We start from the raw sequence: 26,655 nt of genomic DNA, 5'->3' as shown, positions 1-26,655 counted from the left end.
GGACATGAGAGCGGAAAGCTGAAGAATCTATACAGTTTAATATCCGTTACCAAGAAACGGCTGTTGAAGACACTGGGGGCTGGAGAAGACTAGTGATTTATGAACTGTGGAGATCATCAGTGGAGCTGTAATTACCATAACTCCGAGCTGTGTCAATAAATAAAATACCCATTCCATACCCCGTCTACAGTCACGCCCCTAAAACGTTACAATATGTAGACATCAGTCCTTATGCTTATAAAGTACAAACAAGAATCAATAAATATCTTGTCTGAGTAAAATTGAGTTCCATGTTGCAAAAAGGGAATTACTGGCTGATTTGTTAATTCATTTTTGTTGTGACTTCTAAGGGCCTATTTATTTTACTGTAGTTAAATCCTGTGTTCCGCTAAAAGCACTGCGGTAAGGGTGTAGGTTTTTGAAGAGCAGGAGTGAAATAGAGAATCTGGGAGAACATAGGAGAGCATGTGAGTCCATTAAGAAATTCCAGTAGACCTGGCACAGGATGCTTTCAAACCCAGACCTGGATGCTGCCGTATTCCCTCTCTCTCATGTACTCGCTGGTTTCTTTTTCTTCCCACTTTAATTCTAAAGTGTCTTTCCTCTACTGCAGAATCCACAATTGCAGTAAATTTTTTCTCATCTTTCTGTAAGAACTAAAAGTAGTGAAATGATAAAATTCGCTTTCAGAATTTAATGAATGACTAAAATTTTGACCATCATTTCAACTTATATTATTAAATATTTTTATTTTAGAAGAAGTACCAATATTTGCCTTCGATTCATACTCTTTACCGGGGGAAGTAACGCCCTCTGTGTACCCTACACTTTCTCGTGTTACATGATCATACCCTCTACTATAGCGGCAAGCAGGTATACTGGTAATGAGCGAGGTCTTTGGGTTGTATCGTCTTAAAGTTCGGAAATAAACCGCTTAAGGCAAGTAAGAAATCAACAGGCCGAGTCCGCTTTTCGCTTGCTTCTGCTGATTTATTATTCGACCCTGAAGATGAAAACGATATGTTCCTCCGAAACGTCGGGGTATTTCCGAACTACACGGCTTTAGAACCCAGACGATCTTACTCTTCAACCTTAAACACTGAGGAGTACGTTCTTCCGAAACGTCAGCTACCACACTATAAGGTACCACGGCCCAGGCAGTGGTACCCACCACACTCACCGGTATGAGAAGCGTAGGTGTCTCATTTGGACATGCTCCTGGACTTAGCATATACACGTATTCATGTAGAACGTACTGCGGGAATTACGCTCCAGAAATAAAAAAGATTAATACCGCGGCGAAGAGAGCCGGGATAGCGCAGTCAGTATAGCTACTGGCTACAGGCTGGACATGAGGAGCCGGGATAGCGCAGTCAGTATAGCTACTGGCTACAGGCTGGACATGAGGAGCCGGGATAGCGCAGTCAGTATAGCTACTGGCTACAGGCTGGACATGAGGAGCCGGGATAGCGCAGTCAGTATAGCTACTGGCTACAGGCTGGACATGAGGAGCCGGGATAGCGCAGTCAGTATAGCTACTGGCTACAGGCTGGACATGAGGAGCCGGGATAGCGCAGTCAGTATAGCTACTGGCTACAGGCTGGACATGAGGAGCCGGGATAGCGCAGTCAGTATAGCTACTGGCTACAGGCTGGACATGAGGAGCCGGGATAGCGCAGTCAGTATAGCTACTGGCTACAGGCTGGACATGAGGAGCCGGGATAGCGCAGTCAGTATAGCTACTGGCTACAGGCTGGACATGAGGAGCCGGGATAGCGCAGTCAGTATAGCTACTGGCTACAGGCTGGACATGAGGAGCCGGGATAGCGCAGTCAGTATAGCTACTGGCTACAGGCTGGACATGAGGAGCCGGGATAGAGCAGTCGGTATAGCTACTGCCTGTGGGCTGGACGTGAGGAGCCGGGATAGCGCAGTCTGTATAGCTACTGGCTGTGGGCTGGACGTAAGGAGCCGGGATAGCGCAATTGGTATAGCTACTGGCTACAGGCTGGACGTGAGGAGCCGGGATAGCGCAGTCAGTATAGCGACTGGCTGTGCGCTGGACGTGAAGAGCCGGGATAGCGCAATTGGTATAGCTACTGGCTACAGGCTGGACGTGAGGAGCAGGGATAGCGCAGCCGGTATAGCTACTGGTTACAGGCTGGACGTGAGGAGCCGGGATAGCGCAGTCTGTATAGCAACTGGCTACAGGCTGGACGTGAGGAGCCGGGATAGCGCAGTCTGTATAGCTACTGGTTACAGGCTGGACGTGAGGAGCCGGGATAGCGCAGTCAGTATAGCGACTGGCTATGGGCTGGACGATCAAGAATTCGAAGTTCTAATTCAAGTAGGCGGAGAAGTTCATGGAGGTAGGTCTAGGCCCACTGGGGCTGTAGCGCCAAGGAAAACATTCCAAGTAGGGTCAATAATTTTCACTTCTCAATGTCGTCCAGACCAACACTGGGGCCCATCCTGCCTTCTAATAGGTACCGGGGGTAAGGCAGAAGGGGCTTGAATCTGACCATTCGCTTCCAACTAGTGCTGAGGTCACGAAAACGTGGGTCTATACATCCATTCCCACATACATCTTCATGCTATGCCTTTGTGACTGGTTTAACTGTCATTATTTTCAGAGTATAAAGTTTGATCTGCTGTCATTATGTAAGTTAGCTGTCGCTGTTAGTAGTTAGAAATATATACAGAAGATGTCAGGAATGAACGCAGAATTACAGTTTCCAGCTTTGTCCTGTAAGTAGCAGCACCGCTCGGTCAATATACTCGTACCTATTCAATCAAGCTTAATAGTCTAGCGTAAATTTCTTCCGATAACTTTCAAAGTTATTGTCACTAAGTTTTACTTGGTGAAGTCAATTTATTATACCCATGGGAACAGGTTTACAGAATCTTCTTTTCCCCAATACACGCAAACCTCAGATCCAGCAGTTAGGTTGATATTTACAAAAATAACCATTGAATTTTAAACGGTATTTATAATTGTAATAAGTTAAAGTGTTTCTAACGCGTGCCCGCCTCTGTGGTTTAGTGGTCAGAGTTCCTGGCTACAGATCCAGAGATCCGGTTTCGATTTCCGGCGCTACCACATTTTCTGAGAAGTAGTGGGTCTGGAACGGGGTCCACTCAGCCTCGTCAAGATAATTGAGGAGCTATTTCAAGGAAATTGCGGCTCCGGTCTAGAAAACCGGAATTGACGGCAGTGGGGATTCGTTGCGCTGACCACGCGACACCCTCTATCCGCTAATGTTGGCACTAGCTTCGCCGACAGGCGGCGGTCGCTCGGTCGGTATGGTTCGCTTGTGTACTAAAGCCACGGAATTTAGCTTACATTCACAATGAAGCAAGGTATATCAAGGGACTTCACATTTTCAAATGTTACAATTACACTACGAGTAATGCAAGATAAAAAAGTTTCATTTCGCCCCACCATCCTTACAGTTTTAGAATGTTAGGTTCGGTTGTGTAACCAGACTTCATATATTATTGCAGATTTAATTATCTCTCTGGATTTCAAGTATCTTTCTTCTTTCTTTTATATGACTTTCCTCTCATTTTTCTACTATATTGAACCAGAACAAAAAATTTCGCATGTGGCTTTCCAGCATTTAATACTATGTCAGAGCGAAGCGATTCTTTTTAGTCGAATGAGAGATGGAAAACAGTTGAAGCCGACAGAGCATGAGACAAACGGTCAGCACCTGGCTACGCTCGCTCCGTCGGTCACTGTAAGAGTGAGACAAGTGTGAAATGTTATGTCCTATGAGTCTGTCTTTAAGTAATGCTGGAACTTGTGTTTTGAAGCACGCGGTGAGGTCATGTTGGTGATGCTTATGTCAGGAAACAACAACGGCTAACTTCGTATGAACACGCAGATAAGAGCGACTTCCATTTCATTTGTAAATAAATGCGAACGTTTTTATTATTGCTTATAACTAAATAATATTATTATCTGGCATGTGACGCGGCGGATAGTACGCCGACATTTCAGAGTAATATAGCGCCTGCATCAGATTGATCAAGTCAAGGAAGATGAGGTGGGCAGGTCATGTAGCACGAATAGGGGAGAATAGGAATATATATAGGATATTGGTGGGAAATCCAGAAGGAAAGAGACAACTGGGATGACAAAGGCATAGTTGGGTGGACAGTATTAAAATGGATCTTACAGAGATAGGATGGGGTGGTATGGATTGGATTGATCTGGCTGAGGATAGGGACAAGTGGAGGGCTCTTGTGAACACGGTAATGAACCTTCGGGTTCCATAAAATGCCGAGAAATTCTTGAGTAGCTGCAGATTTGGCTTCTCCTCAAGAAGGGCTCAGCTCCATGAGTAAATAGTGCTTCCATCTGCAGGGTCACAGAGTAAGCTAAGTAAGGAAGCAGAGAGACGCAAGCTCTTGCTCTCTGCTTGCATCTTGCTGGTTGCTTGAATAACTCTTCGAACCTGACGATGAAGACAGTATAGTCTTCCGAAACGTCATTGAAATTTTACCAGACAACACGGCGTCACATACCTGAAGATAACGCCTTATATAGGCACTGCTGTGAGAATATCAAATCTAATTTGCCTTCAGAATATCGGTGGATAAGAACACCTTCAGACATTGTCCTTCTATATTTATTTTGTCGAAACGTCTTGTGCTGAATTTATTTTTCTCAAGCCTTTGTGCTTTTTTATAAGCTCGTTGTTATCTTTTCGGAAGGATTGTATTTGCCAAATTGGTTACCTACAATGCTAGAAGAAATAAATTTACTGCGAATTCCTATTCTACTGACCTCGAGAACATAAGAAACCTTGACATAATGAACAGAAATATAATGAATTTATTTAAACTCACAGAACTGAATGCCACAATAATAAACCCGCTATCTGTTGAGTTTATCAGGTCTATATGCTTCTCGTGACAATGAAGATGTGAAGGAAGGTTTTCGCCCTTATTAATGAATAGTGCATGAGGTATATTCTCAATGCAGCAATGTAATTTTGCTTGTCCTGCTTCCATCCCTAGAAGCACGGTGTATTTCTCTTCTAGGAGCAAGAGTGAGTTTAAAGAATTTCCTTTCTGCTCATTAAAAATCAATAATACTACATATGTAGGGGCACGAGGTAGCGTAGTTGGTTGGGGAACTATGCTTCAAGCCGGAAAGTCTCGGGTTCGAGTTCCGATGAGGTGGATTCTTTTTAATTGACCTAATACTTCCAGCCGCACTATGTCCCTGGGATCGACTCAGCCTCTAACACAAATGATTACCAGGAATGTTCCTGGGGGTAAAGGGCGGCCGGCGAGTAAGGCTGACAACCTCACCGCCATCTGTGAGACGATTGTGTAGAAAAAAATCTTGGATCCTCGACGTTTCACAACCATATGGGCCTCCACGGCCTGTTACAGGGATAGCTTTTACTACATACAATTATTGTAGTTAAGTCGGATTTGGTACCTACTTTCCTGCTGTACAAATTTCCACTCATGAAAACATTTGTTTTGGTTAATGTTCTACTGTAAGTAATATAACTTTATAATTCAGCAAGTAAATCCCATTTCATCTGAAAAGTTAATTTACTGAGATTATGTGTAGATAGACAATAATTCGTTGTAAGATCAAATTTCACTTGTGTTAGTGCTTTTATGCCGCCTGTGATTGTACACAGATTATTATTATTATATTGAATGTGCAGGGTTTTTTTTTCGTAACTCATAATCGTTGGCGTGATAAAATTTCTTTTCACTGTCTGTACAGCCCCCTTGGGCCCTGACCACTGTTTTCAGTTTCATGATCATTTTACAGACGGTTGGACTCCTTTGACCAGTGTACAGCCCGTCGCAAGGCCTCTACCTAAACAGAAGACAACACAAACACAGAATAAACACATACACCAAACATCCATGCCCTGAGTGGGATTCGACTCACGATCTCGGTTTCCGAGCGAGCGAGCGAGCGAAGACAGTGCATGCCTTAGGCCGCTCGGCTACCATGACCGGCAGTGTATAAGAATAATATATAGGAATTCAATTCGTACCTCACAGGAAACAGATCCGAACCCACGATCGCGGCTTCCGAGCGAGCGAAGACAGTGCATGCCTTAGACCGCTCGGCTACCGTGACCAGCGATAATATTTATTGAATTGTTATTAGTATCTAATTATACAAGTTTCAGTGTTGTGTCTTTTGTTTGTACGCTTTTTTGTTTCCCTCTTTTTTTTTCTCGTGCTTAATTTAAAATTTACCCTTGGGCTGCTGAGTGGACACGTCAATAAGTATAGAATTTAATTAAATTAATTTTATGTTCTTATTTTTGAGGGCGGGAGATGTTTTAGAGAGCTCCACATGGTTAAAACTATTTCCGAGATTTTCATGTTCGTCGAGCAGGAGTCTGGATAGCTCAGTCAGTGTAGTGACAGGCTACGGACTATACGACCGTAGGTAAAGAATTTTACTCCTCTCCACAGCGTCCATTCCGGTTTTGGGGCCAACTCGGCCTCCTATCCAATGATTGCCGGTGGGATAAGCGTGAAGCTGACCACCCATCTCCAACTAGTGCAGAGGTCACGAAAACGTGGATCTATATTTCCACTTCCCCAGACGTCTTCATAGCGTAATACTTAGTTAAGCACGGGAACAAGTTTTCCGTTTTTACGCGTTCACGCGCGTTTATTTATGCAGTTTAGGTTCCTGGTGTCATTTTCATGTCCGTTCATGGACGGCTAGGAAATGTTCGCGTGGCCTTAGTGTGAAAGTGAAAACCTGTATCAGCCAGACAGTTCTGCTGCAATAGAAGTAGGATTAGTGGCACCAGAACATGCAAGTGAGTTACTCGGTTTTCTTTCTATATTTCAGTAGCAGTGACGTCTTGTCTTTGTCCTGGCAGACTGCAATATGTTGCTCAGATCATTTCACTGATAAGTTGTAAACTGTTGCAATTTACTTGTAAAATAAAAACTTCTCGGTAACAGGATGTTTAAAAATATTTGCTGCGAATAGAATGGGCTTAGTAGTAATGTGACAGACGGAATTCCAATCCTTTTCTACTTATCTTGATCAGTGATTGTTCCTCATTTTCTTCAAATTTCAGTTCTGTTTACATTTATTCAGTCTTCCAGTTATTTTAATTAATTTATAAAGGCCTATGTTGAAACTATCCCAGGAAATTTTAATGCCTCAATTAGACCATAGTCGCTCCTTTCCAATTCATCAGTCCTTTTACCATCCGGCGCTGGTCTCCGTATTCAAACCCTCGTTAAATTAACCCACAAAACAAACAATTTAACAAGTGACGCATTGTATATTTTTGTATCTAACACAGTGTAGTCCGTTGAAAGTCAACTAATGTTTCGTAAGAAAATTTTGCTCAATCTTCATGCTTCAAAATAAACGAAGCAAGAAAATAATCTGAAGCATTTATCAGATATCTGACTCCTCTGAAACGTCTGTTGTCTTTGAATGGACTGCGCAACGTTATATCCCAGAAGATGGAACTCTTCAAAATCAGCGCTATGAGAAAATCTTTCTGTTTAACAAGTGAAACTGTGATTATAAATTTTGATTACCGAACTATTTAGATTTTTTATTGTTTGCATCCTGTTGCGTGTATTGTAGTTAAAAATACTATCACGTATATCAAAACCTTAAATACGTTTAACCGTCAAACCCGTCAGTATTTTTATTGATTCTGTTGATTTTAAATTAATCAATAAAAAACATTGTTGACTTTGACGGCTGTACAGATTTAAGGTTTTAATATCTTTCTAACTATTCAGAAGGTTGTCTGAACATACTGCAAATCCAAGATGAATTTCAATCAACCCCAATGAACTTCACGGCCAGGATTCAAACCCGAGACCTCGCAGATACAAAACATTAATACCAACGGCCGTACTTTTAAATTTCTTTTTCTTTGGCACTACAGCCCCAGTGGGCCTAGGCCTACCTCCATGAACTTCTCCGTTCACTTCGGTTTTTCTAGATCTTACACATTCGGTAGGACTCCTTGGGCGGGTGATCAGCTCGTCGCAAGGCCTCTACCTGTACACAAACACAGAAAAACGCACACACACAAACTAAACATCCATGCCCTGAGTGGGATTCGAACCCACGATCCCGGTTTCCAAGCGAGCGAAGACAGTACATGCCTTAGACCGCTTGGCTACCGTGACCGGCATACTTTTAAATTGCTCCTACTAATTTAGTGAAGTTGCAAGGAAACGTTAAAGGAACTCGTTTAGTGTCAATTTTGTTTTGTTTAAATTACGGTTATAAATATTTTCCATTAAAACATCACATGTTATCAGAAAATGAATATAATTAAAAGCTGTAGGATTCACAGCAGCTATATCAGCCCCGATTGCAGTTACTGCGCGGTATGATCGCTAGTTTGGACTCTGGGATCTTGGGTTCGAATCCCACTTAAGACACGGATATTTGTTTGTGTTCGTGTTTACTGTGTTTGTGTTAGGTAGCTGCCTTGCGACGGGCTGCTCCTCCGTCTAAGGAGTCCTACAGACAATAAAGTTTACTTACCTCGACACCGCAGAGGTAAGAGGAGCAGATTAAGAAAGAAACAAACGTGAGCTCCAGATTGACTGTTGCTCAGAATAACATTTCGTACAAGAATCGAACTGTAAATAACTGACTAAACCAATTTCAAGGCTTCTGTTGCTCTTACGTTGCATAGAATCCGAGGACTTTTTAGATCATATTTAAAATGCACAATGCAACATAACCTAAAATGAGAGACGCCGTTACGAAATACCAATTTACATGGCTACCGTTCACTCAGGACTGGCTAAGCCTTCTATATGGTATTATCTTATCGACAATTCAGAACACAAGTGCACATAATAATCAAGGCCGTTAATATAACTTTCTTGTATTTAGAAAGTCATGCATAACAAAGCACTCTGACTGCAAACGATTTCGTACGATGCAGTTTTTCACTGTTGAGAACCAGAGAATTGTAACCATGCAGCACGTAAGAAACGGTAGAAGAATGAGACAGATCAGTTGATATACCAGTCTTGTAGGTTATGAAACATCGCCTTGTTAGACTCACTGAGCTGGTTACTCTCACTTCCCGCAAACAATTTTATACAGGCAGAGCTGTCAATCTCTTCCAAGGCAACATTAAGTCTGCTTTGTAAGATCTATGTATATTTATTTGCTTATTTTTATATATTATAGTGTAGAGTTCTGTTGCCAAGCAAAGACCTCGAAATAAACGAAACAAAAGTCGTTGCTAGACAGAGGCCAGCGCGTCAGTTGACTGGCTGGAAAGTAGTATTTCCTGCTGGGTCCGCGCCGATGACGGTGCACTCAACAATAATTACAACAATGACAATGGTGTTCTGTATATATTTCCCGTAAACTGTGATACTAGGGCCAGTAGGGAATGTCCTAAGCGTGGAGGCTGAAGATTGTCCATTGTTAGAAGCCGTTGCCATGGAATGGCTGTTGAAGCCACAGCAGGCTAGAGAAATCTTAGCGAGTGCTGTGGTAATTTGTGAATTGTGAAGATTAGCAGTGGTGCTGTAATTACTTGTAGTTCCGAGTCGTGTGTGTAAGTTGCTAATAAATCCAGTCACCAATCCAAACCCCGTCTATAATCACACGCATACATGTGGCAGTACTTATCTATTTATCTGTTTGCCTGTATCTGTATTTATTTGTATTTTTATTGGTTATTTTTACGATCTAGAAAACCGAAATTAACGGCCGTGGGGATTCATTGCGCTGACCGCGCAACACCCTCTATCTGCCAAAGTTTGCACTAACTTCGCCGACAAGCGGCCTGTATTAGTGTCGAATAGTAGGAAGAGCGTAACGTTTGGGGTTTGAGGTTTTAGGTTTGGGGTCCTCACAGTTGTGTTTGTGAGGGTTGTTATCTTCTGAGATGTGACGCCCTGGTTCTGTGTGCTGCGGTAAAAGTTTACGTTTCAGAGGAACTTTCTGCTTCCTTCTTCTGGGTTTATACTATGAAGATACAGGGCATGGTGTTCCTCAGAAACGCCTGTGAACATCTGTCAGACAACACGGTGTCATATCCTATACACACACTCATGGAACTGAGCCCTTCTTGAGGAGCCGTCAATTCTGCAGCTACTCAAGAAATTCCCAGCATTTTATGGAACCTGAAGGTTCATTACCGTATTCACAAGAGCCCTCCACTGGTCCCTATCCTCAGCCAGATCTATCCAATCCATACCATTCCACCTATCTCTCTAAGATCCATTTTAATATTGTTTACCAACCTATGTCTTGGTCTTCCCAGTGGTCTCCGTCCTTCCAGCTCCTTTATGCATTCCTCCTTTCCCATTCGTGCTACATACCCTGCCCACCTCATCCTCCTTGACTTGATCATTCTAATTATACTTGGAGAAGAGTACAAGTTATGAAGCTCCTCATTATGCAGTTTTCTCCAACCTCCTGTCACTTCATCTCTCTTTGGTCCAAATATTCTCTCCAGCGCCCTGTTCTCGAACACCCTCAGTTTATGTTCCTCCCTTAATGTCAGAGACCAAGTTTCACACCCATACAGAACCACAGGCAGAATTATAGTTTGGTATATTCTAATTTTTATGTTTCTAGACAGTGGACGAGAATACAAAATATTCTGGACCGAATATCGTATAAGATATCATTATTTGGTAGGGCTAAAGAGGTGGAATTAATTTAATAAGTTATTAATAATGACTGTAAAGTCCGTGATACAAATGTAGGTAGGTCCCAGTACACGGAATATGAGCGGAAAATAGTAAGGAAAATCCTTTGGAAGCCTCAGTAATTATATCCGTTCTCCGGACCGAGATTTGAACCCAGAAACCAAAAAATACGGAGCAGGAGCCATGTGCAATATCTTCATATTGTTTCTGTGGTCCTAATTAAGCAGCCCACTTTTGAGTAACAAAACTTGTGGAGTTCTGTACGGAAGCGAAACGGCACAAATTGCGGTGCTATTTTCACGTAAAGTGGAGAATCGCCTAGAGGACTTAACGTGATGATCGGCTTCTGAAGGACGGCGCTGCCCATCGAGTCAGTTTCTTTTTCATTGGCGCTACAGCCCCAATTTGGGCCTAGGCCTACCTTCATGAAACTCTCCGTTTCACTTCGGTTAACTAGATCTTAGACATACGGTATGACTCCTTGGGCGGGTGATCAGCTCGTCGCAAGGCTTCTACCTGTACACAAACACAGAAAAACGCACACAAACATCCATGCCCTGAGTGGGATTCGAACCCACGATCCCGGCTTCCGAGCGAGCGAAGACAGTGCACCCCTTAGACCGCTCGGCTACCGTGACCGGCATCGAGTCAGTTTAGGTAATATAATATAATGACGATTTATTTTATTCATATGATCAAGAAATTGTGACTTCGCTTCATTTTTCATAAATAATATTTTCTTTTAATCTTCCATCCTTAAGACGAAAATGTAGTAAGTAAAGAGGTTAAAAAAAGTAAAGGTATCCCTGTAACAAGCCGTGAAGGCCCATAGGGTTGTGAGACGTCGAGGTTCCCAAATTTTCTAGAAAATCGGCTCACAGATAGCGGTTAGGTTGTCAGCCTTACGCGCTGGCCACCTTTTAACCCCAGGAAGATTCCTGATACTCATTTCTGTTAGAGGCCGAGTCGACCCCAGGGTCAAATTGCGTCTGGAATGATTAGGTGAATTGAAAATATCCACCTGATCGGGACTCGAACCCACGACTTTCCGGCTTGTAACACAGTGCCTCAACCAACTACGCTACCGCATTCCCCGACGTAGCAAGCAACTGAACACAGTTCTATGTCGCGACTCAAATGTTTTACTTTCTCTCTCTGTTGATCTATATACGCACAGCCAACTTCTACCCTTTACATTCTTGTTCCTTTTTGTTATTCTCTCCATATTTATCATTGTCTCTCATTCCGTTACACACACTCGTGTCGCACGATAGATAGTCTTTTGTTTCTTTGTTTTTTTTTCTTTCCCCCTTCTCTCGTGAACAATAAATGTCAGTAGTCTCCACGCCGCTTTTACTTCTTCTTCTTCCTCTCTTTCCTTCCGCCCTTTTTCGTATCTTTATTTCTATTACAGCCATCATCTTTCGTTGTCAGTGGGTACACCCTTTTCCTCTGTCCCGCCTGCCTCATATGTTCACGCGAAGTTCTGTTACGTCTGTCCCACGAAACGTAATATGGAGCAGGCCGATCGGAACCTAACACGTCAGAGTTCCCTTCGGGTGTTGCCTGGGTTCAATCTCAATAAGCATAACCGCGCTATGTGGTGTCATGCCCCACTTGTCTGTTTGCGCTTATGCACACGCCTTGGCGTTCTCGGGTGATGCTCCCCTGGTTTCATTCACTTTCTCTTTTGATCCCAGCCAAATTCCCGTAAGAAGAATGTTAAACTTTTGTGTTTAAACTGCGTTTTCGCAGACTCACGTCTGTTCCGAATTCGCACTTCATTTTTTTTATCCGAGTCGTGTCAACGGAAATTCCACATCTGGAGGGCGTCTCCTCCATCCGCAACTTGAGGACGCACCATGCCGTGGTGACAAGGGACCCAATTAACAGAAAAACAGATAGAAAGCTTAAGGAAGGTGAAGGTAAATTGTCTTTTTTTTTTTTTCTTGGCACTACAGCCCCAGTGGGCCTAGGCCTACCTCCATGAACTTCTCCGTTCACTTCGGTTTTTCTAGATCTTACACATTTGGTAGGACTCCTTGGGCGGGTGATCAGCTCGTCGCAAGGCCTCTACCTGTACATAAACACAGAAAAACGCACATACACAAACTAAACATCCATGCCCTGAGTGAGATTCGAACCCACGATCCCGGCTTCCGAGCAAGCGAAGACAGTACATGCCTTAGACCGCACGGCTACCGTGACCGGCGAAGGTAAATTGTCCCTGAACTTAATTAATTAAGCTCAGCTCTATGAAGAAGTATGAAGTGGAGGTATAGCTCCACTATTCTTGACCTCGGTGCTACGTGGAGGTGAGTTGTCAGCTTCTTTATCCCCGGTGATAGGGCCCACAGGACTCATTGTATAAGAGGCTGGGTGGGCCCCAGAGCCGTTTAGGACGTTGTGGAGAAGAGAAAAGTCTTGTTCCTGTCGGAAATCGAACCCATGGTCTCCTAGCCCATAGCCCGTCGCTATGCGGACTGTAAAATTTCGCTTCCAAGACGGTGAGCTCAAGGAAATTGGGAAACGGCTTACTCTGTTTAAAAAGTTAAAGGACTAGTATCGCTTATAGGATACGTATTTGCATTTACATTGTTGTCATGTTAAAGAGATGTCAGGTTTGTGGTATGAAGCAACCCACGTTTCTCTTTATGTTGCACTGTTTTCATTTCCCTGAACATAAATTCTCCTCCATTTTACGTTTAATGTACATGGTCTCTTCAGAAGTGGAAACTCGAGGTTTTATTTAGCGCTCAAATTTTATCGAAAAATTCTCAACAAATGTCAATAGAATGGCCATGAACAGGTTTCTGACAACAAGTATGTAGGAGGACACAGTAAAGTTGATAATCATCCGCGAACATGTGTTTGTGGCTAGAAAAAATTAAATATGATACGTTTGCCCGTGGCATTATGAGAAATTAATTACTTTATTATTTAATCTATTTATCGGTATAAGTTGTAACAATAAAGAATGCAGTCTTCTGGGATGTGTCGCCGTGTAAATATTGTGTAATCCGACGTTTCGGAGGAATTTATCTCCTCCATCTTCAAGGTAGAAAAATCCGCAATAGAATAACCAGCGTGAACAGGTCGCTGCAGCCACCTGCTTACGCTAGTTCCTTGCCCTGAGTGGATTCGAACCAACGATCCTGGCTTCCAAGCGAGCCAAGACACTCTAAGACCGCTCGGCTACCGTGACCGGCCGGTAGATGAATAGCGAATAATAAAAGAATGAGAGGGTCTGGAAGTCAAACTTGAGGTCCTGAAGTATCATATCCGTATTGTGTTGTGTCTTGCAGTTCAATGTCCAGAGGTCGCTGGAGCACCAACAGCAGCCGTCATCATCTGCCTCATCCCTGCCACCCAGCATCGACGTGTACCATGCTCACCATTCGTCTCACCATAGCAGCGCCGGTTCAGTCAGTTCTGGCGGTGGAGGAGTCGGTAGCCCGGGCTCGCCACCGGTGTCTGTGTTGCGTCACAAGGAGGAGGACGCAGCAGCGGGGGGAAGCTCAGGGGAAGGTACATACCAAGACATGTTGTGTTGGACGCTGCATACACATTCGGACTTACTGTTCTAAGAAACTTCAACGGGATGTTTTTAGAAGACACAGTCAGTCAAGATACTTAACCTCAATATCTTGAAACTTTCTTGAAAACCGACCTGGACATAAGAGGTAGGATAATATTAAAATTGATTTAGGATAGGATGGGGCTATATGGACTGGATTAATCTGACTCAAGATAGGGACCAATGGAGAGCTTTTATGAACACTGTAATGAACAATATGTTCCATAAAATGTTGGGGAAGTTCTTCAGTAGCTGGGCGACTGGAGGATTCTGGAGAAGGACTCAGCCCCGTAGGGTTAGTTCTAGAAAGATAGCTATATTTGTTAACATTACTATTTTAATTACTCTTCTACCCTGAAGATGGAGCCAGCAGGTTCCTCCGAAAATGTTGATGAAGGTCAGATTAAAGTGGCGTGACATCCCAGAAGACAGTAATTTTCCAGTTTTATCCTGAAGGTACCGTTTTCGAATTCCAACCGAATTACGGCCCTCCTTCATCAAGATTTCCGTGGTTTCCTCCAGCAGTTCCATTCCAGTTTCTGAATAATTTTTCGTAATAAACCAAGATTAGCTCTTTATAAATTCTATTGACCACTCCTCATCTTCTCACCTCAGTCTATATATATATAACCAAAGTAGTTAAAGCTCCAGGGCAAAGTATTTTCTTTTTTTACGTTTTCCTTATATTTGTGTTTACATTTAAGTCATAATTTGTCGGCCACAATCCAACTATACGAATACACAGAAATCTTCCTTCAGGGACACATGTTACACCACGTCACCACGTGACTTCCGTTGCCTTCAGGACATGCATTCTACCACATTTATCAGTCTTCAAGGACCCACAATCTACTACGATTAAGAATCGGTCATTGTCTTCAGAGATGCCGATCGCAACACATCAATCAGCTTCTGTCCTCAAGCAACAGGAAGACACCGAAGAGGTCACTCCAGTTGCTCACAGAAAAGTACGACAGAAGCGTGTAATTTAGCATGGATTGGCCAGGGAGGCTACACGGAGAAAGAAAGTGTAATATAAGATTGCATCATCGCCGAAAGCCTGCTGAATTTTGCGGATTGTTTCCGCTTGGGTATCCCCAAGTTTCTGACAAAACTTAATGCAGTATCGCTGCTCCAAGCTTTCTGTCATCTTGAGCGAAACGAGAATGCGACGAACACGTGTTACACCACTTCGCTATCTGGCAGCCACAGACGCATCCAGCGGTGTTGCGAGTCAGCAAAAAATCACGCATGCGCATGAAAGTCCCTTCTACCGCTACGCTGTTTCCCCACCCCTTTGGCCATTACTTACAGCGGCAAAAAATGAAGTCGGATACTTTTTGGACAGCGGTGTATATTATCACGATTAATGGATGTTGCATGACATAAGAAGGGTTTTGGATTGGATTTATTGACCACTAAGGCCGCGCCATAGCTCAAGCGGTTAGTCGCTGGCTTCCCACCGCGGCGGCCCGGGTTCGATCCCGGGTCTGGTCAAGTGGGATTTGTGATGGACAAAGTGGCGCTGGGGCAGATTTTCTCCGAGTACTTCGGTTTCCCCTGCCAATCTTCATTCCACCAATTGCTCCACAATCACCCTCACCTATCATCTTGGGCTGGTACAATAGGCCAGAAGTGGCAGCAGTACAAGGGACTTAGTCCCACCCCACTAGCAATAAAAAAATAAATATTGACCACTAATACACACAACTCGGAACTACAGGCAATACAGCGCTATTGCTGATCTACACACGTTACAGTTCAACCCTGCACACATACTAGGGTTTTCAGTCTTCACTAGGCGTGTCCTAGCGATGGATTTATAACAGTCTCACTGTAACTTCAAATCTTATAAGAAGACTTCTTTGCACAGTCTAAGTTCTTCTTGCCACTTCTTCTCAATCACCGTCTACTGCCGACTCTTTCAGTTCTGATCCTCTGCTCCCAAACTCTTATCCTGGCCGGTTGGTGNAGTGGCGCTGGGGCAGATTTTCTCCGAGTACTTCGGTTTCCCCTGCCAATCTTCATTCCACCAATTGCTCCACAATCACCCTCACCTATCATCTTGGGCTGGTACAATAGGCCAGAAGTGGCAGCAGTACAAGGGACTTAGTCCCACCCCACTAGCAATAAAAAAATAAATATTGACCACTAATACACACAACTCGGAACTACAGGCAATACAGCGCTATTGCTGATCTACACACGTTACAGTTCAACCCTGCACACATACTAGGGTTTTCAGTCTTCACTAGGCGTGTCCTAGCGATGGATTTATAACAGTCTCACTGTAACTTCAAATCACATAAGAAGTCTTCTTTGCACAGTCTAAGTTCTTCTTGCCACTTCTTCTCAATCACCGTCTACTGCCGACTCTTTCAGTTCTGATCCTCTGCTCCCAAACTCTTATCCTGGCCGGTTGGTGTCTTGAAACCTAACAGATCGTAGGATTTGCGGTTCCCACAGCGATTGTTGTGAAGAGTTCTGTCTGCCCTATAGCTCGTTGAAAGTGAACCGACATTTTGAAGGAACATCTCATCTCCAGCTTTAGTGTTGAAAAAGCTGTGCAAGTTACCCGTGAAAGCAGGTCTCAAGCAGAGTCACTCAAACACATTAATAACCAAGAAATGTCCTGTCTGCTCAGGAAATGTCCGAAATATTTAAAAACTTTAATCCGGTAGCAACGGAGAAAAAGAAATTCCGTAAGGAATAAATCGTATTGAACCAGAAAAAAAAACACACTGTAAGAGAAATAAAGAAATTAAAGACCGCACCCCCGAGATTCGTCACTGTCACCGCAGGGCTCTGTGTTCCTGCAGTTTCTCTCTCACGCACGGCGTTCCTCAGTGTCCGTGTCACTGGGAACTACAAGCCGGGCGTCGGCGGGCGTGCCCCCTAGGACTGATGTAACGTAGCTGGTTGAGGCACTACGCTACAAGCCGCAAGGTCGCGGTTTCCTCTCCCGATTAGGTCATTGGATTTTTCAATTAAACTAATACTTCCAGCCGCACTATGGTCTTAGGGTCGACTCAGACTCTAACAGGAATGAGTACCAGAAATCTTCCTGGAGGGTAAAGGGAGGCCAGCGTGTAAGGCTGACAAACTTACCTCCTTCTATGAGCAGATTTTCTAGATGTTAGAGCCTCAACCTCTCACAAACCTATGGGCCTCCATAGCTCGTTACAGGGATAGTTTTACCTTTCTTTTTATCCTCTAGATTAACCCCGGACAGCTCATACCGAAACCAGCTCCCCAATAAACTAACAAAAATTACCAGAAACTTCACTCGGGTTGCCGTCTGCTTTCACAATGATAACTTGTTCGGCATATTCGGCGTATTGATATGTTTCTCTGAAACGTCGGTTGACTTTCGGACGGAGGACACGGCGTTATATTCCAGAAGATGCTCTCTTCATGAGACAGGTCTTTAGGTAGTCAAATTATATATATATATATATATATATATATACTATATGTTTAGCATCAGTTGCCTATTCTTCAAACGTTTCTGGTTTTGCAGGGGGTCCACCGGGCCTCGAGGAAGACGAAGACGATGATGAAGAAACGGGAGGCACGACGGGCCCCGGGAGCAGGGCGCAGTACGTGTCTGCCAACTGCGTCGTGTTCACACATTATTCAGGAGACGTCGCGTCAGTGGTCGACGAACATTTCTCCAGGGCGCTGAGTTACGCGGAAAACAAGAGCAATTCCTCGACGTCTACGCAGGTCAAAGGTAAATTTATCCGACGTGTATGCGTCGGTTCAGGTGTCTTTTCAATACCGTGATATCTGGTGACATGCAGAAACTAACAACACTGCTGAGCTGTGGCTTATGTGAGAACAGTTGACTACGTTTTATATAAAAAAGTCCTTAGGATTCAGTTTATTTTCCGCGATGAGGCGGAAGTGAACATTTTAGTATTTTCGCAAAGTGGGGGGGGGGTGGAGCCTAGCTGGGTCCACTCGGCAGGGCGGCCACTGATTGGCCTATTGTACCTGCCCCGGGTGATTATGATGATGGAGAATTTGGTGGAATGAAGATTGGCAGGGGAAACCGAAGTACTCAGAGAAAAACCCGCCCCAGCGCCACTTTGTCCACCACAAATCTCACTTGACCAGACCCGGGATCGAACCCGGGCCACCGCGGTGGGAAGCCAGCCACTAACCGCTTGAGCTATGGCGCGGCCTTTCTGACAGTTTCATGACAATTAAAAATAATGTCCGAATTATAAGTAAGGACAAATTATATATGTGAATCCGGTAAAATATTTCAGCCACAGAACACAGGTATGACACGTATGGCAAGTTCTAATGGGGATTTCAATGATGGGCAAGTCAAAGCAACCGGGTAGCTGTGGAGGAATGAACACTGTGAAGATTTTAACGCTTTAGTCACCTGCTAAAACGGGCCGTGCCCTAGCTCAGGCGGTTAGTCACCGTGCTTCCAACCGCGGCGACCCGAGTTCGAGCCCGGATCAGGTCATGTGGGGTTCGTGGTGGACAAAGTGGCACTAGGGCAGGTTTTCTCTTAGTACTTCGGTTTCCCCTGTCCATATTTATTCTATCAATTGCTCTAAAATCACCATCACCTGGGGCTGGTACAATAGGCCAGTAGTGGCCGCACCCCACCAAGAATAATAGAAGTAGGTGAGACAACGTCCCTAATTGAAACTGCATAGGTTGGTATATAGGAACACACAAACGGGAGGTGTCAGTTTTCTCGCAACCGACTTAACCGGTCAGACATATTTCACTGTTGTCCGGTGTTCAGTAACCAACAGTATCGAGCAAGAGACAACTTAGCTTTCAAGGTGACACAGTCTAGGTGAGCTGTGTATGACGAAGTATGTAGAGCATCTTCGCACTGCAAGCACTAGTGTAAGGTCAAGTCCTTCAAACAGGCGTACCAAGGCTGCGAACAGTATAGGAGTAAGCCTTCTGAAACCTATCACAGTGGCTTCGCAGTACAAGGCAGGAACCGTCTGCGCCCGCTGGCAGACTTGGGTCTTGGGTTCGCATCCCACTCGAGGCATGGATATGTGTGTGTGTGCGTTTCTTCTGTGTTTGTGTTGTTCTGTGTGTAGGTATAGCAAGTGTCACGTAAGTTCGAACAAGGCCAAGAGTAACCTTGAATGCGCAGAAGAGAAATTTCAGACAAGGGGGGTGGGTTCGAGGGTGTGAGAAGTGACAGGAGGCCAGCCATAGAGAGAAAGAAAAAAACATTCTCAAGCCTAATGCTATTAATACGATATTCCTCTTATTTATTCTATTTCTTATGATTTTCTTTTATATTTATTTGCATTTATTGTGTATTTTAATTTATAGTCTATAATACGCCACTGCTGTCGGCGGACACTCTAATAAATTAATTGAATTCTAAATATTTCTACTGATGATAATTGTAATACGAATTTATCACTTCCCGTAATTCTTACATTTAAAATTATCTGTCTTCCTGTGGGTAAGGTGGCACGCGGTAACGTTTTTGGTTGAGACACTATGCTACAAGACGGAAGGTCGCGAGTTCGATTCCAGATAAGGTACATTTTTCTTAATTGACCTAATCATTTCATCCGCACTATGTCCCTGGAGTCGACTCAGCCTCTAACAGAAATGAGTACTAGGAATATTCTTGGGGTTATAGGGCGGCCGGCGAGTAAGGCTGACAACCTCATCTCCATCTGTGAACCTATTCCCTAGAAAATGTGCGAGCCTCGGCGTCTCACAACCGCATGGGCCTCTACTGCCTGTTACAGGGACAGCTTTACCCTTTGTCTTTTGAGAATCGGTGTAGACACACACAGACAACATTTACTCGGTTTCAAAGCGATTTTATTTGATGACGAAATGAATTTCATTGCCTCATGACGCCGCAGGTATTTTTGCCAATGACGACACATATAGACACTACTTAGGAACTTGCGTTTTAGTGATTTCATTTATGAAATTTGTCACTTCTCGGGATTTTTCTGCATATTTAGAGAGTAAGCCCATGTCCACTCTGACATTTTGCCAGAATTTAAATCTCACACCAAACGAATGTAGGGAGCAGAAAACAGCAGGTGAATATACAGTGAATTAGTAAAGAAACGAAAAATGGGACGGACGTTTGTATGTGACACCGTGTTGACAAGCGTGGCTCCCGGCCCGAGAGTTATGGATGTACTGTCCACCCTATTAATTTCGCTTTCGTTGTTATCTGCTACTGAATGTACTGTATGTACTTCAGTAATTATGTGATGTGAACGTATAATTCATCCTAGTGTAGAAGGTTGTATATTTAGAGGGGTGCGGAAATAAACAGTTGATTGTGTATTGTACCACTGGGAAGTTTTATTTAAAATTCCTCTCATTGTAATTGCAATTTCGATAGGAAGGGTTATAAAATGAAAGTTTTTTTTTCAAATACTTTCTCGCAGGTACATAATGTGAGAGATATAAATTATAATTTGTAATATTGAGCAACGCCGGTCATGGTAGGCGATCTGTCTGAGGCATGTATACTGTCTACATTCGCTCGGAAGCCGGGATCGTGGGTTCGAATTCCACGAAAGACATGGATGTTTGGTATGTATATGTGTTTATTCTGTGTTTAGGTAGAGGCCTTGCGACGGGCTGATCACTCGTCCAAGAAATCCCACCGTATGTAAAATGATCATGAAACTAAAAATCAGAGGTCGGGTCCCCAGGGGGCTGTAGAGCCAGTGAAAAAAAAAATATGATTTCATAACAGTTAGAGTAACAGAAACGACAAATTCACCATAAGATCACATAATATCTGCCGGCATGAATGAAGGCAACTCTTATGAAGACTTATAAACAGGTAGCGCTTCACGGAAGAATTGTGTATTTTTTGCTTACATTTTATTTATTGACGATGTAATTAGCTGAGTTTATATAGCATCGAATGGCACGACGATCAGTGAATGCTGAATTGGAAAGAATGTGGAAGAAGACAGTCATAACCTGTTTTAAGTTATTCTGGAAATTGCCTGCAGAAAAATAGCGAAAACCTTCAGTTAGAAAACCCAGTGTCCCTGCCAAGATTTGAACCGAGCACCTCCTGAATGTAAAACAGAATCATTACCGTTTGTGTCAACTTACTTGGTTAAGAAATGGTACAATAAACCTACTGTATATGATCACAGCATATGACCGGGAGCGAGAGTTAGTGGACAATTTGCAGTCAATAACATATATATATAATAATATATATAATATATTACATATAATGTAATAACATACACCAGACAGTAAAAAGATAAAAAAAAAATCCTGTAACAGGCCGCGGAGGCCCATAGGGTAGTGATACATCGAGGCTCACACATTTTCTAGATAGTCGGCTCGCAGATAGCGCTTAGGTCGTCACCCATACGCGTCTGCCACCCTTAACCCCCAGGAATTTTCCTGGTACTCATTTCTGCTAGAGACTAAGTCGACCTCGGGGCCACAGTACGGCTGGAAGGATTAGGCCAATTGAAAATATCTACCTCATCGGGACTCGAACCCGCGACCTTCCGGCTTGTAGCACAGTGCCTCAACTAATTACGCTACCGAGGCGTATAAACATTATATACAAATCATTCACTTGAAAAGGCACGAGCTTGACACCGTAAGAAGGTCATTGCAGCAAAACTAAAGGATATAGAATTTATTTCGTTCTTTTTCACCTATGTAAGTCATACACTGGGTCACTGTAATATGAAATACATTATTTATTGTATAAAATAAAATTTCGGAGCAATAAATAAAATTTAAAACGTCACGTGACATTTGCGAATGTCCGAGCGTTTGTTCCCGCAGCAAATGTGGACAGTTTCAGCAACAGAGAACCAATAAGTTCCGATCTGTTTGGCCATTCTTTTGTGTATATGTTGCTCATAAAGCACATAAGCCCGCCGCAAAAATTCCGTGCCTCTTGTGCTAGAACGAATTTTAATTAATACTGCTGGCTATCGATTGTTTCGACTTCATTTGACAACATCGCCTTTGTTTACAAAGGTTTGTGCTGGTGATTCCAGCACGAATTATTTTATCACCTGACCTGCGTCTAGCTGTCGGTTATGAGTTCAAGCTATTACTGAGTTTAACTCTTTAAAGACTAAATCTCTTCTAAATAATACATAAAGCACCAGTCCGTACCTCACGGGAAACACATTACGTCTCCGCTACAGAGCCCAGCCGGTTAATGCTGTTTAGGGAAACAGTCGCTTTTTGTTGTGAGAACCATACGGAACACACAAATACACTTGTGGTCAGATTGCAGAGGTTTAGTACGTTGAAGCGGGTGGTATAATAATTTACCACTGCCCTTTAGACGGTTAAAATGGAGATATGTTTTGAGTATTTAATTTAGGAATAATTTTAACAAGGAAATATGAATTGTGACACCAGAACGCTACTAGGTTTTAGGCTGGAGTTCAGATTACATGTGAGAAAAACAAAAGAACAAGGAAATATGTACAAATACGTATGTAACCTAGTCAAACTATTCATTATTAGCCCGGGGTTCTGTACGGAAATGAGATTTTACACGACTCTGCTACAGTCTCTCTTATAACTTTTTTTTTAATTCGCTTAGTGGGGGGTGGAGTCCAACTGGGTCCACTCTGCACGGCGGCCACAGATTGGCCTATTGTAGCCTGGCCCGGGTGATTATGATGACTGAGAATTTGGTGGAATGAAGATTGCTTAACACCTGTACCTAACGCTCATAGGAATACACATGCTTCATTCAGTGTGAGACAGTAAATTCCACTATACGCGTATATTTCGGTAACTACTTCGCCATCATCAGCTAGAAATCATAAACAAATTGATATCTATCATAGAGGACTCAGGGAGACTAGGTTACATAATTGCTTGAGACAGTAGTCTTCAAGCCGGAAATTCGCGGGTTCGATTCACGATGAGATCATGGGATTTTTCAATTTATCTAATCCTTCCAACCTCATTATGGCCCTGGAGTCGAATCAGCCTCTAACAGAAATGAGTACCAGGAACCTTTCTTGGGATAAAGGACTGCCGACGCGTAAGGCTGACAGCCCCACGGCCGTCTGTGATTCGATTGAATGGAAAATCTTGGAGCCTTTACGTCTCACAACCGTATGGGCCTCCACAGCCTGTTACAGGGATATATTTTCGTTTTACATACAAAATTCATTAAGTAGGATTTTAGGTTCTCACACCGGTGGTTATGAAGAGTTCTATCTTCTGGGATATAGCGCCGTTGACTTTCAGCGGAATATAGAGTTAGAAGGCAACAACTCTTCAAAATCCATTAAGCTTCACAAAGAGAATGCAATGTTATAAGATTACTTGCGTAGGCCTCTTACTTAAATATGTACCTGTCTTCTGAACTCTGACGTCGTGTAGTCTTTTATAAGATTAACAAGTTTTTTCTTTCCTCCTGCGTTGCATTCCGGAGACAGAAGTCGCTATAATCATCGCCGTAAGGACCTAAGATCCTACATGTTTCTTTAATAAACTTCGTTAGGAATGTAAATAGCAAAATAGAACTTTAATCCTCATTAAAATTATACTTCATCTGAACATTTTTAAGGATACGTAATACGTTGAGTAGGCAACCTTACGGAAGAAAATTAAAATGTAATAATTAGATTATTATCAAATATACTTAGAAAATCTGTTATCAAATATAATTAGAAAATCTGTTAAATAACTTTTCTTAAAAATCAGAAATTACAAAATAGAGATGATGAAAATTTTGAGATTTTTCCGTCTCTGTTGTCTAGTGATCAGAGTTCCTGGCTACTGATCCAGAGGACCCGGGTTCGATTCCCGGCGCTACCATATTTTCTGAAAATGAATGGGTCTGGAGCGGGGTCCACTCAGCCTCGTGAGGATAATTGAGGAGCTATTTCAAGGATATAGCGGCTCCGGTCTAGAAAACCGAAATTGACGGCCGTGGGGATCCGTTGCGCTGACCATGTGACGTCCTCTAACCGAAAATGTTCCCTTGCGGAGTAAAACCATGGAGTTTGTTTTCATTTTGTATCTGACAACTTTAATATAATTAAGAGTTCAGTAGTGCAATCTCTCGAAACAGAGCGGATCAGTAAATTGTATAAATAGTAATTAACAGGTTTTATAAACCCCATAATACACACTGAAATGTGTAAAAGAAATTAGGCTCCGTAAGTTCCTTTCATAGCCTGTTATGGTGTCACATGCAGCGTTAACCAAAGTCACCATGTCTCTCAGTGTTGCTTTGTCAGGGAACTGAATTCTTCCTGATGATGTACTGTGAACGGAGGCAGACATCTTGAAAATTAAAATATGCATGCTATAAGCTTCTTGTGAATATCATAATATCCGCATAAATCCAAAAAATTCAACGACCTACTTAATTTTATTTATTTGTATATTCGGTTGCATTCTAATTTTGGGTACTATCCTAGAATTTCCTCATGTGGAGGCGGGTTAGAATACCTCCACCGTCGTCGCCCTGCCAGCCATAGGTAAAGTAAAAGTGAAAAAAAGTAAAGGTATCCTTGTAAGAGGCCGTGGAGGCCCATAGGGTTGTGAGGCGTCGAGGTTCCCACATTTTCTAGACAGTCGCCTCGTAGATGGCGGTATGGTTGTCAGCCTTACTCGCCGGCCGCCCCTTACCCCCAAGAATATTCCTGGTACTCATTTCTGTTAGAGGCTGAGTCGGCCCCAGGACAAAGAGAGCGGCTGCAAGGATTAGGTAAATTCAAAATTCCACCTCATAGGAACTCGAAGCCGCGACCTTCCGGCTTGTAGCATAGTGTCTCAACCAACTACGCTACCGCGTGCCCCTTCTATCAGCCATAGGAGGCAACGTAAAGGGAACCCGGTGCCTGGTAGTATAACCGGACCACCCTGTCACCGGAAGTTATAAATACAGAGGCCTGCTACTTCAGGTTGGGGGTTGGGCGTAAGTCACACTACCTTGTCCTGTAAAAAAATCCCCAAAACCCAAAAAATTCTGAATAATATAACCTTTGCGAAATCTAAAGACGTAAAAACCGGGTGGTTAGTAACTTTTAAGGAAGGTTATGGATCAAAAATGGCTGTCTTTTTCCAATGATGAAAATGGTTCCAGAATGTTTGTGGAAGGACTGAGGAAAACCACGAATACGTAAGTTAGGATAGACGGTATTCGGTCGGCATTTGAATCAAGGTCCTCCTGAATATGAAGCAAGGATTCTAACCGTTCCATCTCCTTTCATTACGTTATACAAGAGACACTCTCGTTGGCCACTGAGAGACGGCCGCTGACTCCAGGGGAGTAAGAGAATGAAGCCATACGAAGTTTCATCTTGCGTGAAACTGTGAACAATGATCAGTTATGTAATTGAGTTAGAAAAGAGCGCAGGGAAATAGAGTTGTATTTAGTAAATACTTTTTCTTCTGCCTCAGCGCGCTGTGACGCTTGGCGTCGGAATGAGTTGTCCTGGCGTCTTGCCATGGAATGTCTTCAAAACTCTTCCTTAGTGACTCACTTGTGCAACTATAAAGATGTTAGCATTCTCTCTTCGCTTAGTGAAACACAAATTCACCCTCCTCCCAAAACCACGGCGTTGTTCTGTATAAGCCAGACACCGTCTTTAATAGTCTCATATTCGCAATTGCCAGTCCCATCGATGCACAAGGATATATGTAAAGCTGAGGTCTCATGTGGAGGTCCACGGGTAGCATACCCTATCCAGGGGCCTTGAGATCTGGTCCTTCATTTATTGAGGCACACGTGACGGTGAATATGAATATTACTTATTAGCAGGGCCCGGATTTTGATGACCTGAAAATATTTAAAAAATGACCGAAAAATCCAGAAAAATTACCTAAAATATGACCCAGAAATGTAATGTGCAGGACCCGGATTTTGATGACCTAAAATATTTAAAAAATGACCTATAAAATGACCGAAAAATCCAGAAAAATGACCTAAAGGAGAAAAGAAAGAACACTTCGCTTCCATGTTATTCACATTTCAGAAAACATGTGAAGAAAAATTCCCTAAAATGGCCAAAAATGACAAGAAATACCCTTAAAAGTCCAAAAATTTAACCCAAAATTATCTCAAAAGTGAAAAAATGACCTTAAACCTAAAAATGTCAGAAAATGACAAAAATAACCTATAAAATTTACATTTCTGTAACCAGCCGCTCATATTCGAGATTTATATATTTAAGAACATCGCATAGGATACAAGGAAAAATAGATGACATGTCATCAAAATCCGAGCCCTCCTTATTAGTTATATCTTCAGGGATACGACGCTGTGTAGCCTGCTAAACTTGCTGCCTGTTTCGTGCTGATTTTCTTCTTTGGTTTACTTTCCTGAACATCGATTGATTTTAGCCGGCTTATCAAAAAAGATGGGAGCACGCGGTAGCGTAGTTGGTTGAGGCACTATGCTA

The 26,655-nt window shown here is 43.0% G+C and overlaps 1 protein-coding gene across 3 annotated transcripts in view; it reads left to right on the top strand.

The window, feature by feature from the left end:
• The window catches only part of LOC111866208 (protein vestigial), a 136,644-nt gene that overhangs the window by 48,223 nt on the left and 61,766 nt on the right, over window positions 1-26,655 (top strand). For all 3 annotated transcript variants that reach the window (XM_023854945.2, XM_023854943.2, XM_023854944.2), the window contains exons 2-3: window positions 13,977-14,199; window positions 17,769-17,981. In XM_023854945.2, coding sequence (XP_023710713.1) covers window positions 13,977-14,199; window positions 17,769-17,981 — 436 coding nt within the window. The remainder of the gene's footprint in view (window positions 1-13,976; window positions 14,200-17,768; window positions 17,982-26,655) is intronic.

The sequence above is a fragment of the Cryptotermes secundus genome, unplaced genomic scaffold (genome assembly GCF_002891405.2).
Source record: "Cryptotermes secundus unplaced genomic scaffold, Csec_1.0 scaffold682, whole genome shotgun sequence".
In the NCBI taxonomy this organism is placed as follows: domain Eukaryota; kingdom Metazoa; phylum Arthropoda; class Insecta; order Blattodea; family Kalotermitidae; genus Cryptotermes; species Cryptotermes secundus.
The sequence above is the reverse complement of the archived record's forward strand: the minus strand, read 5'-3'. Positions and strand labels throughout refer to the sequence as shown.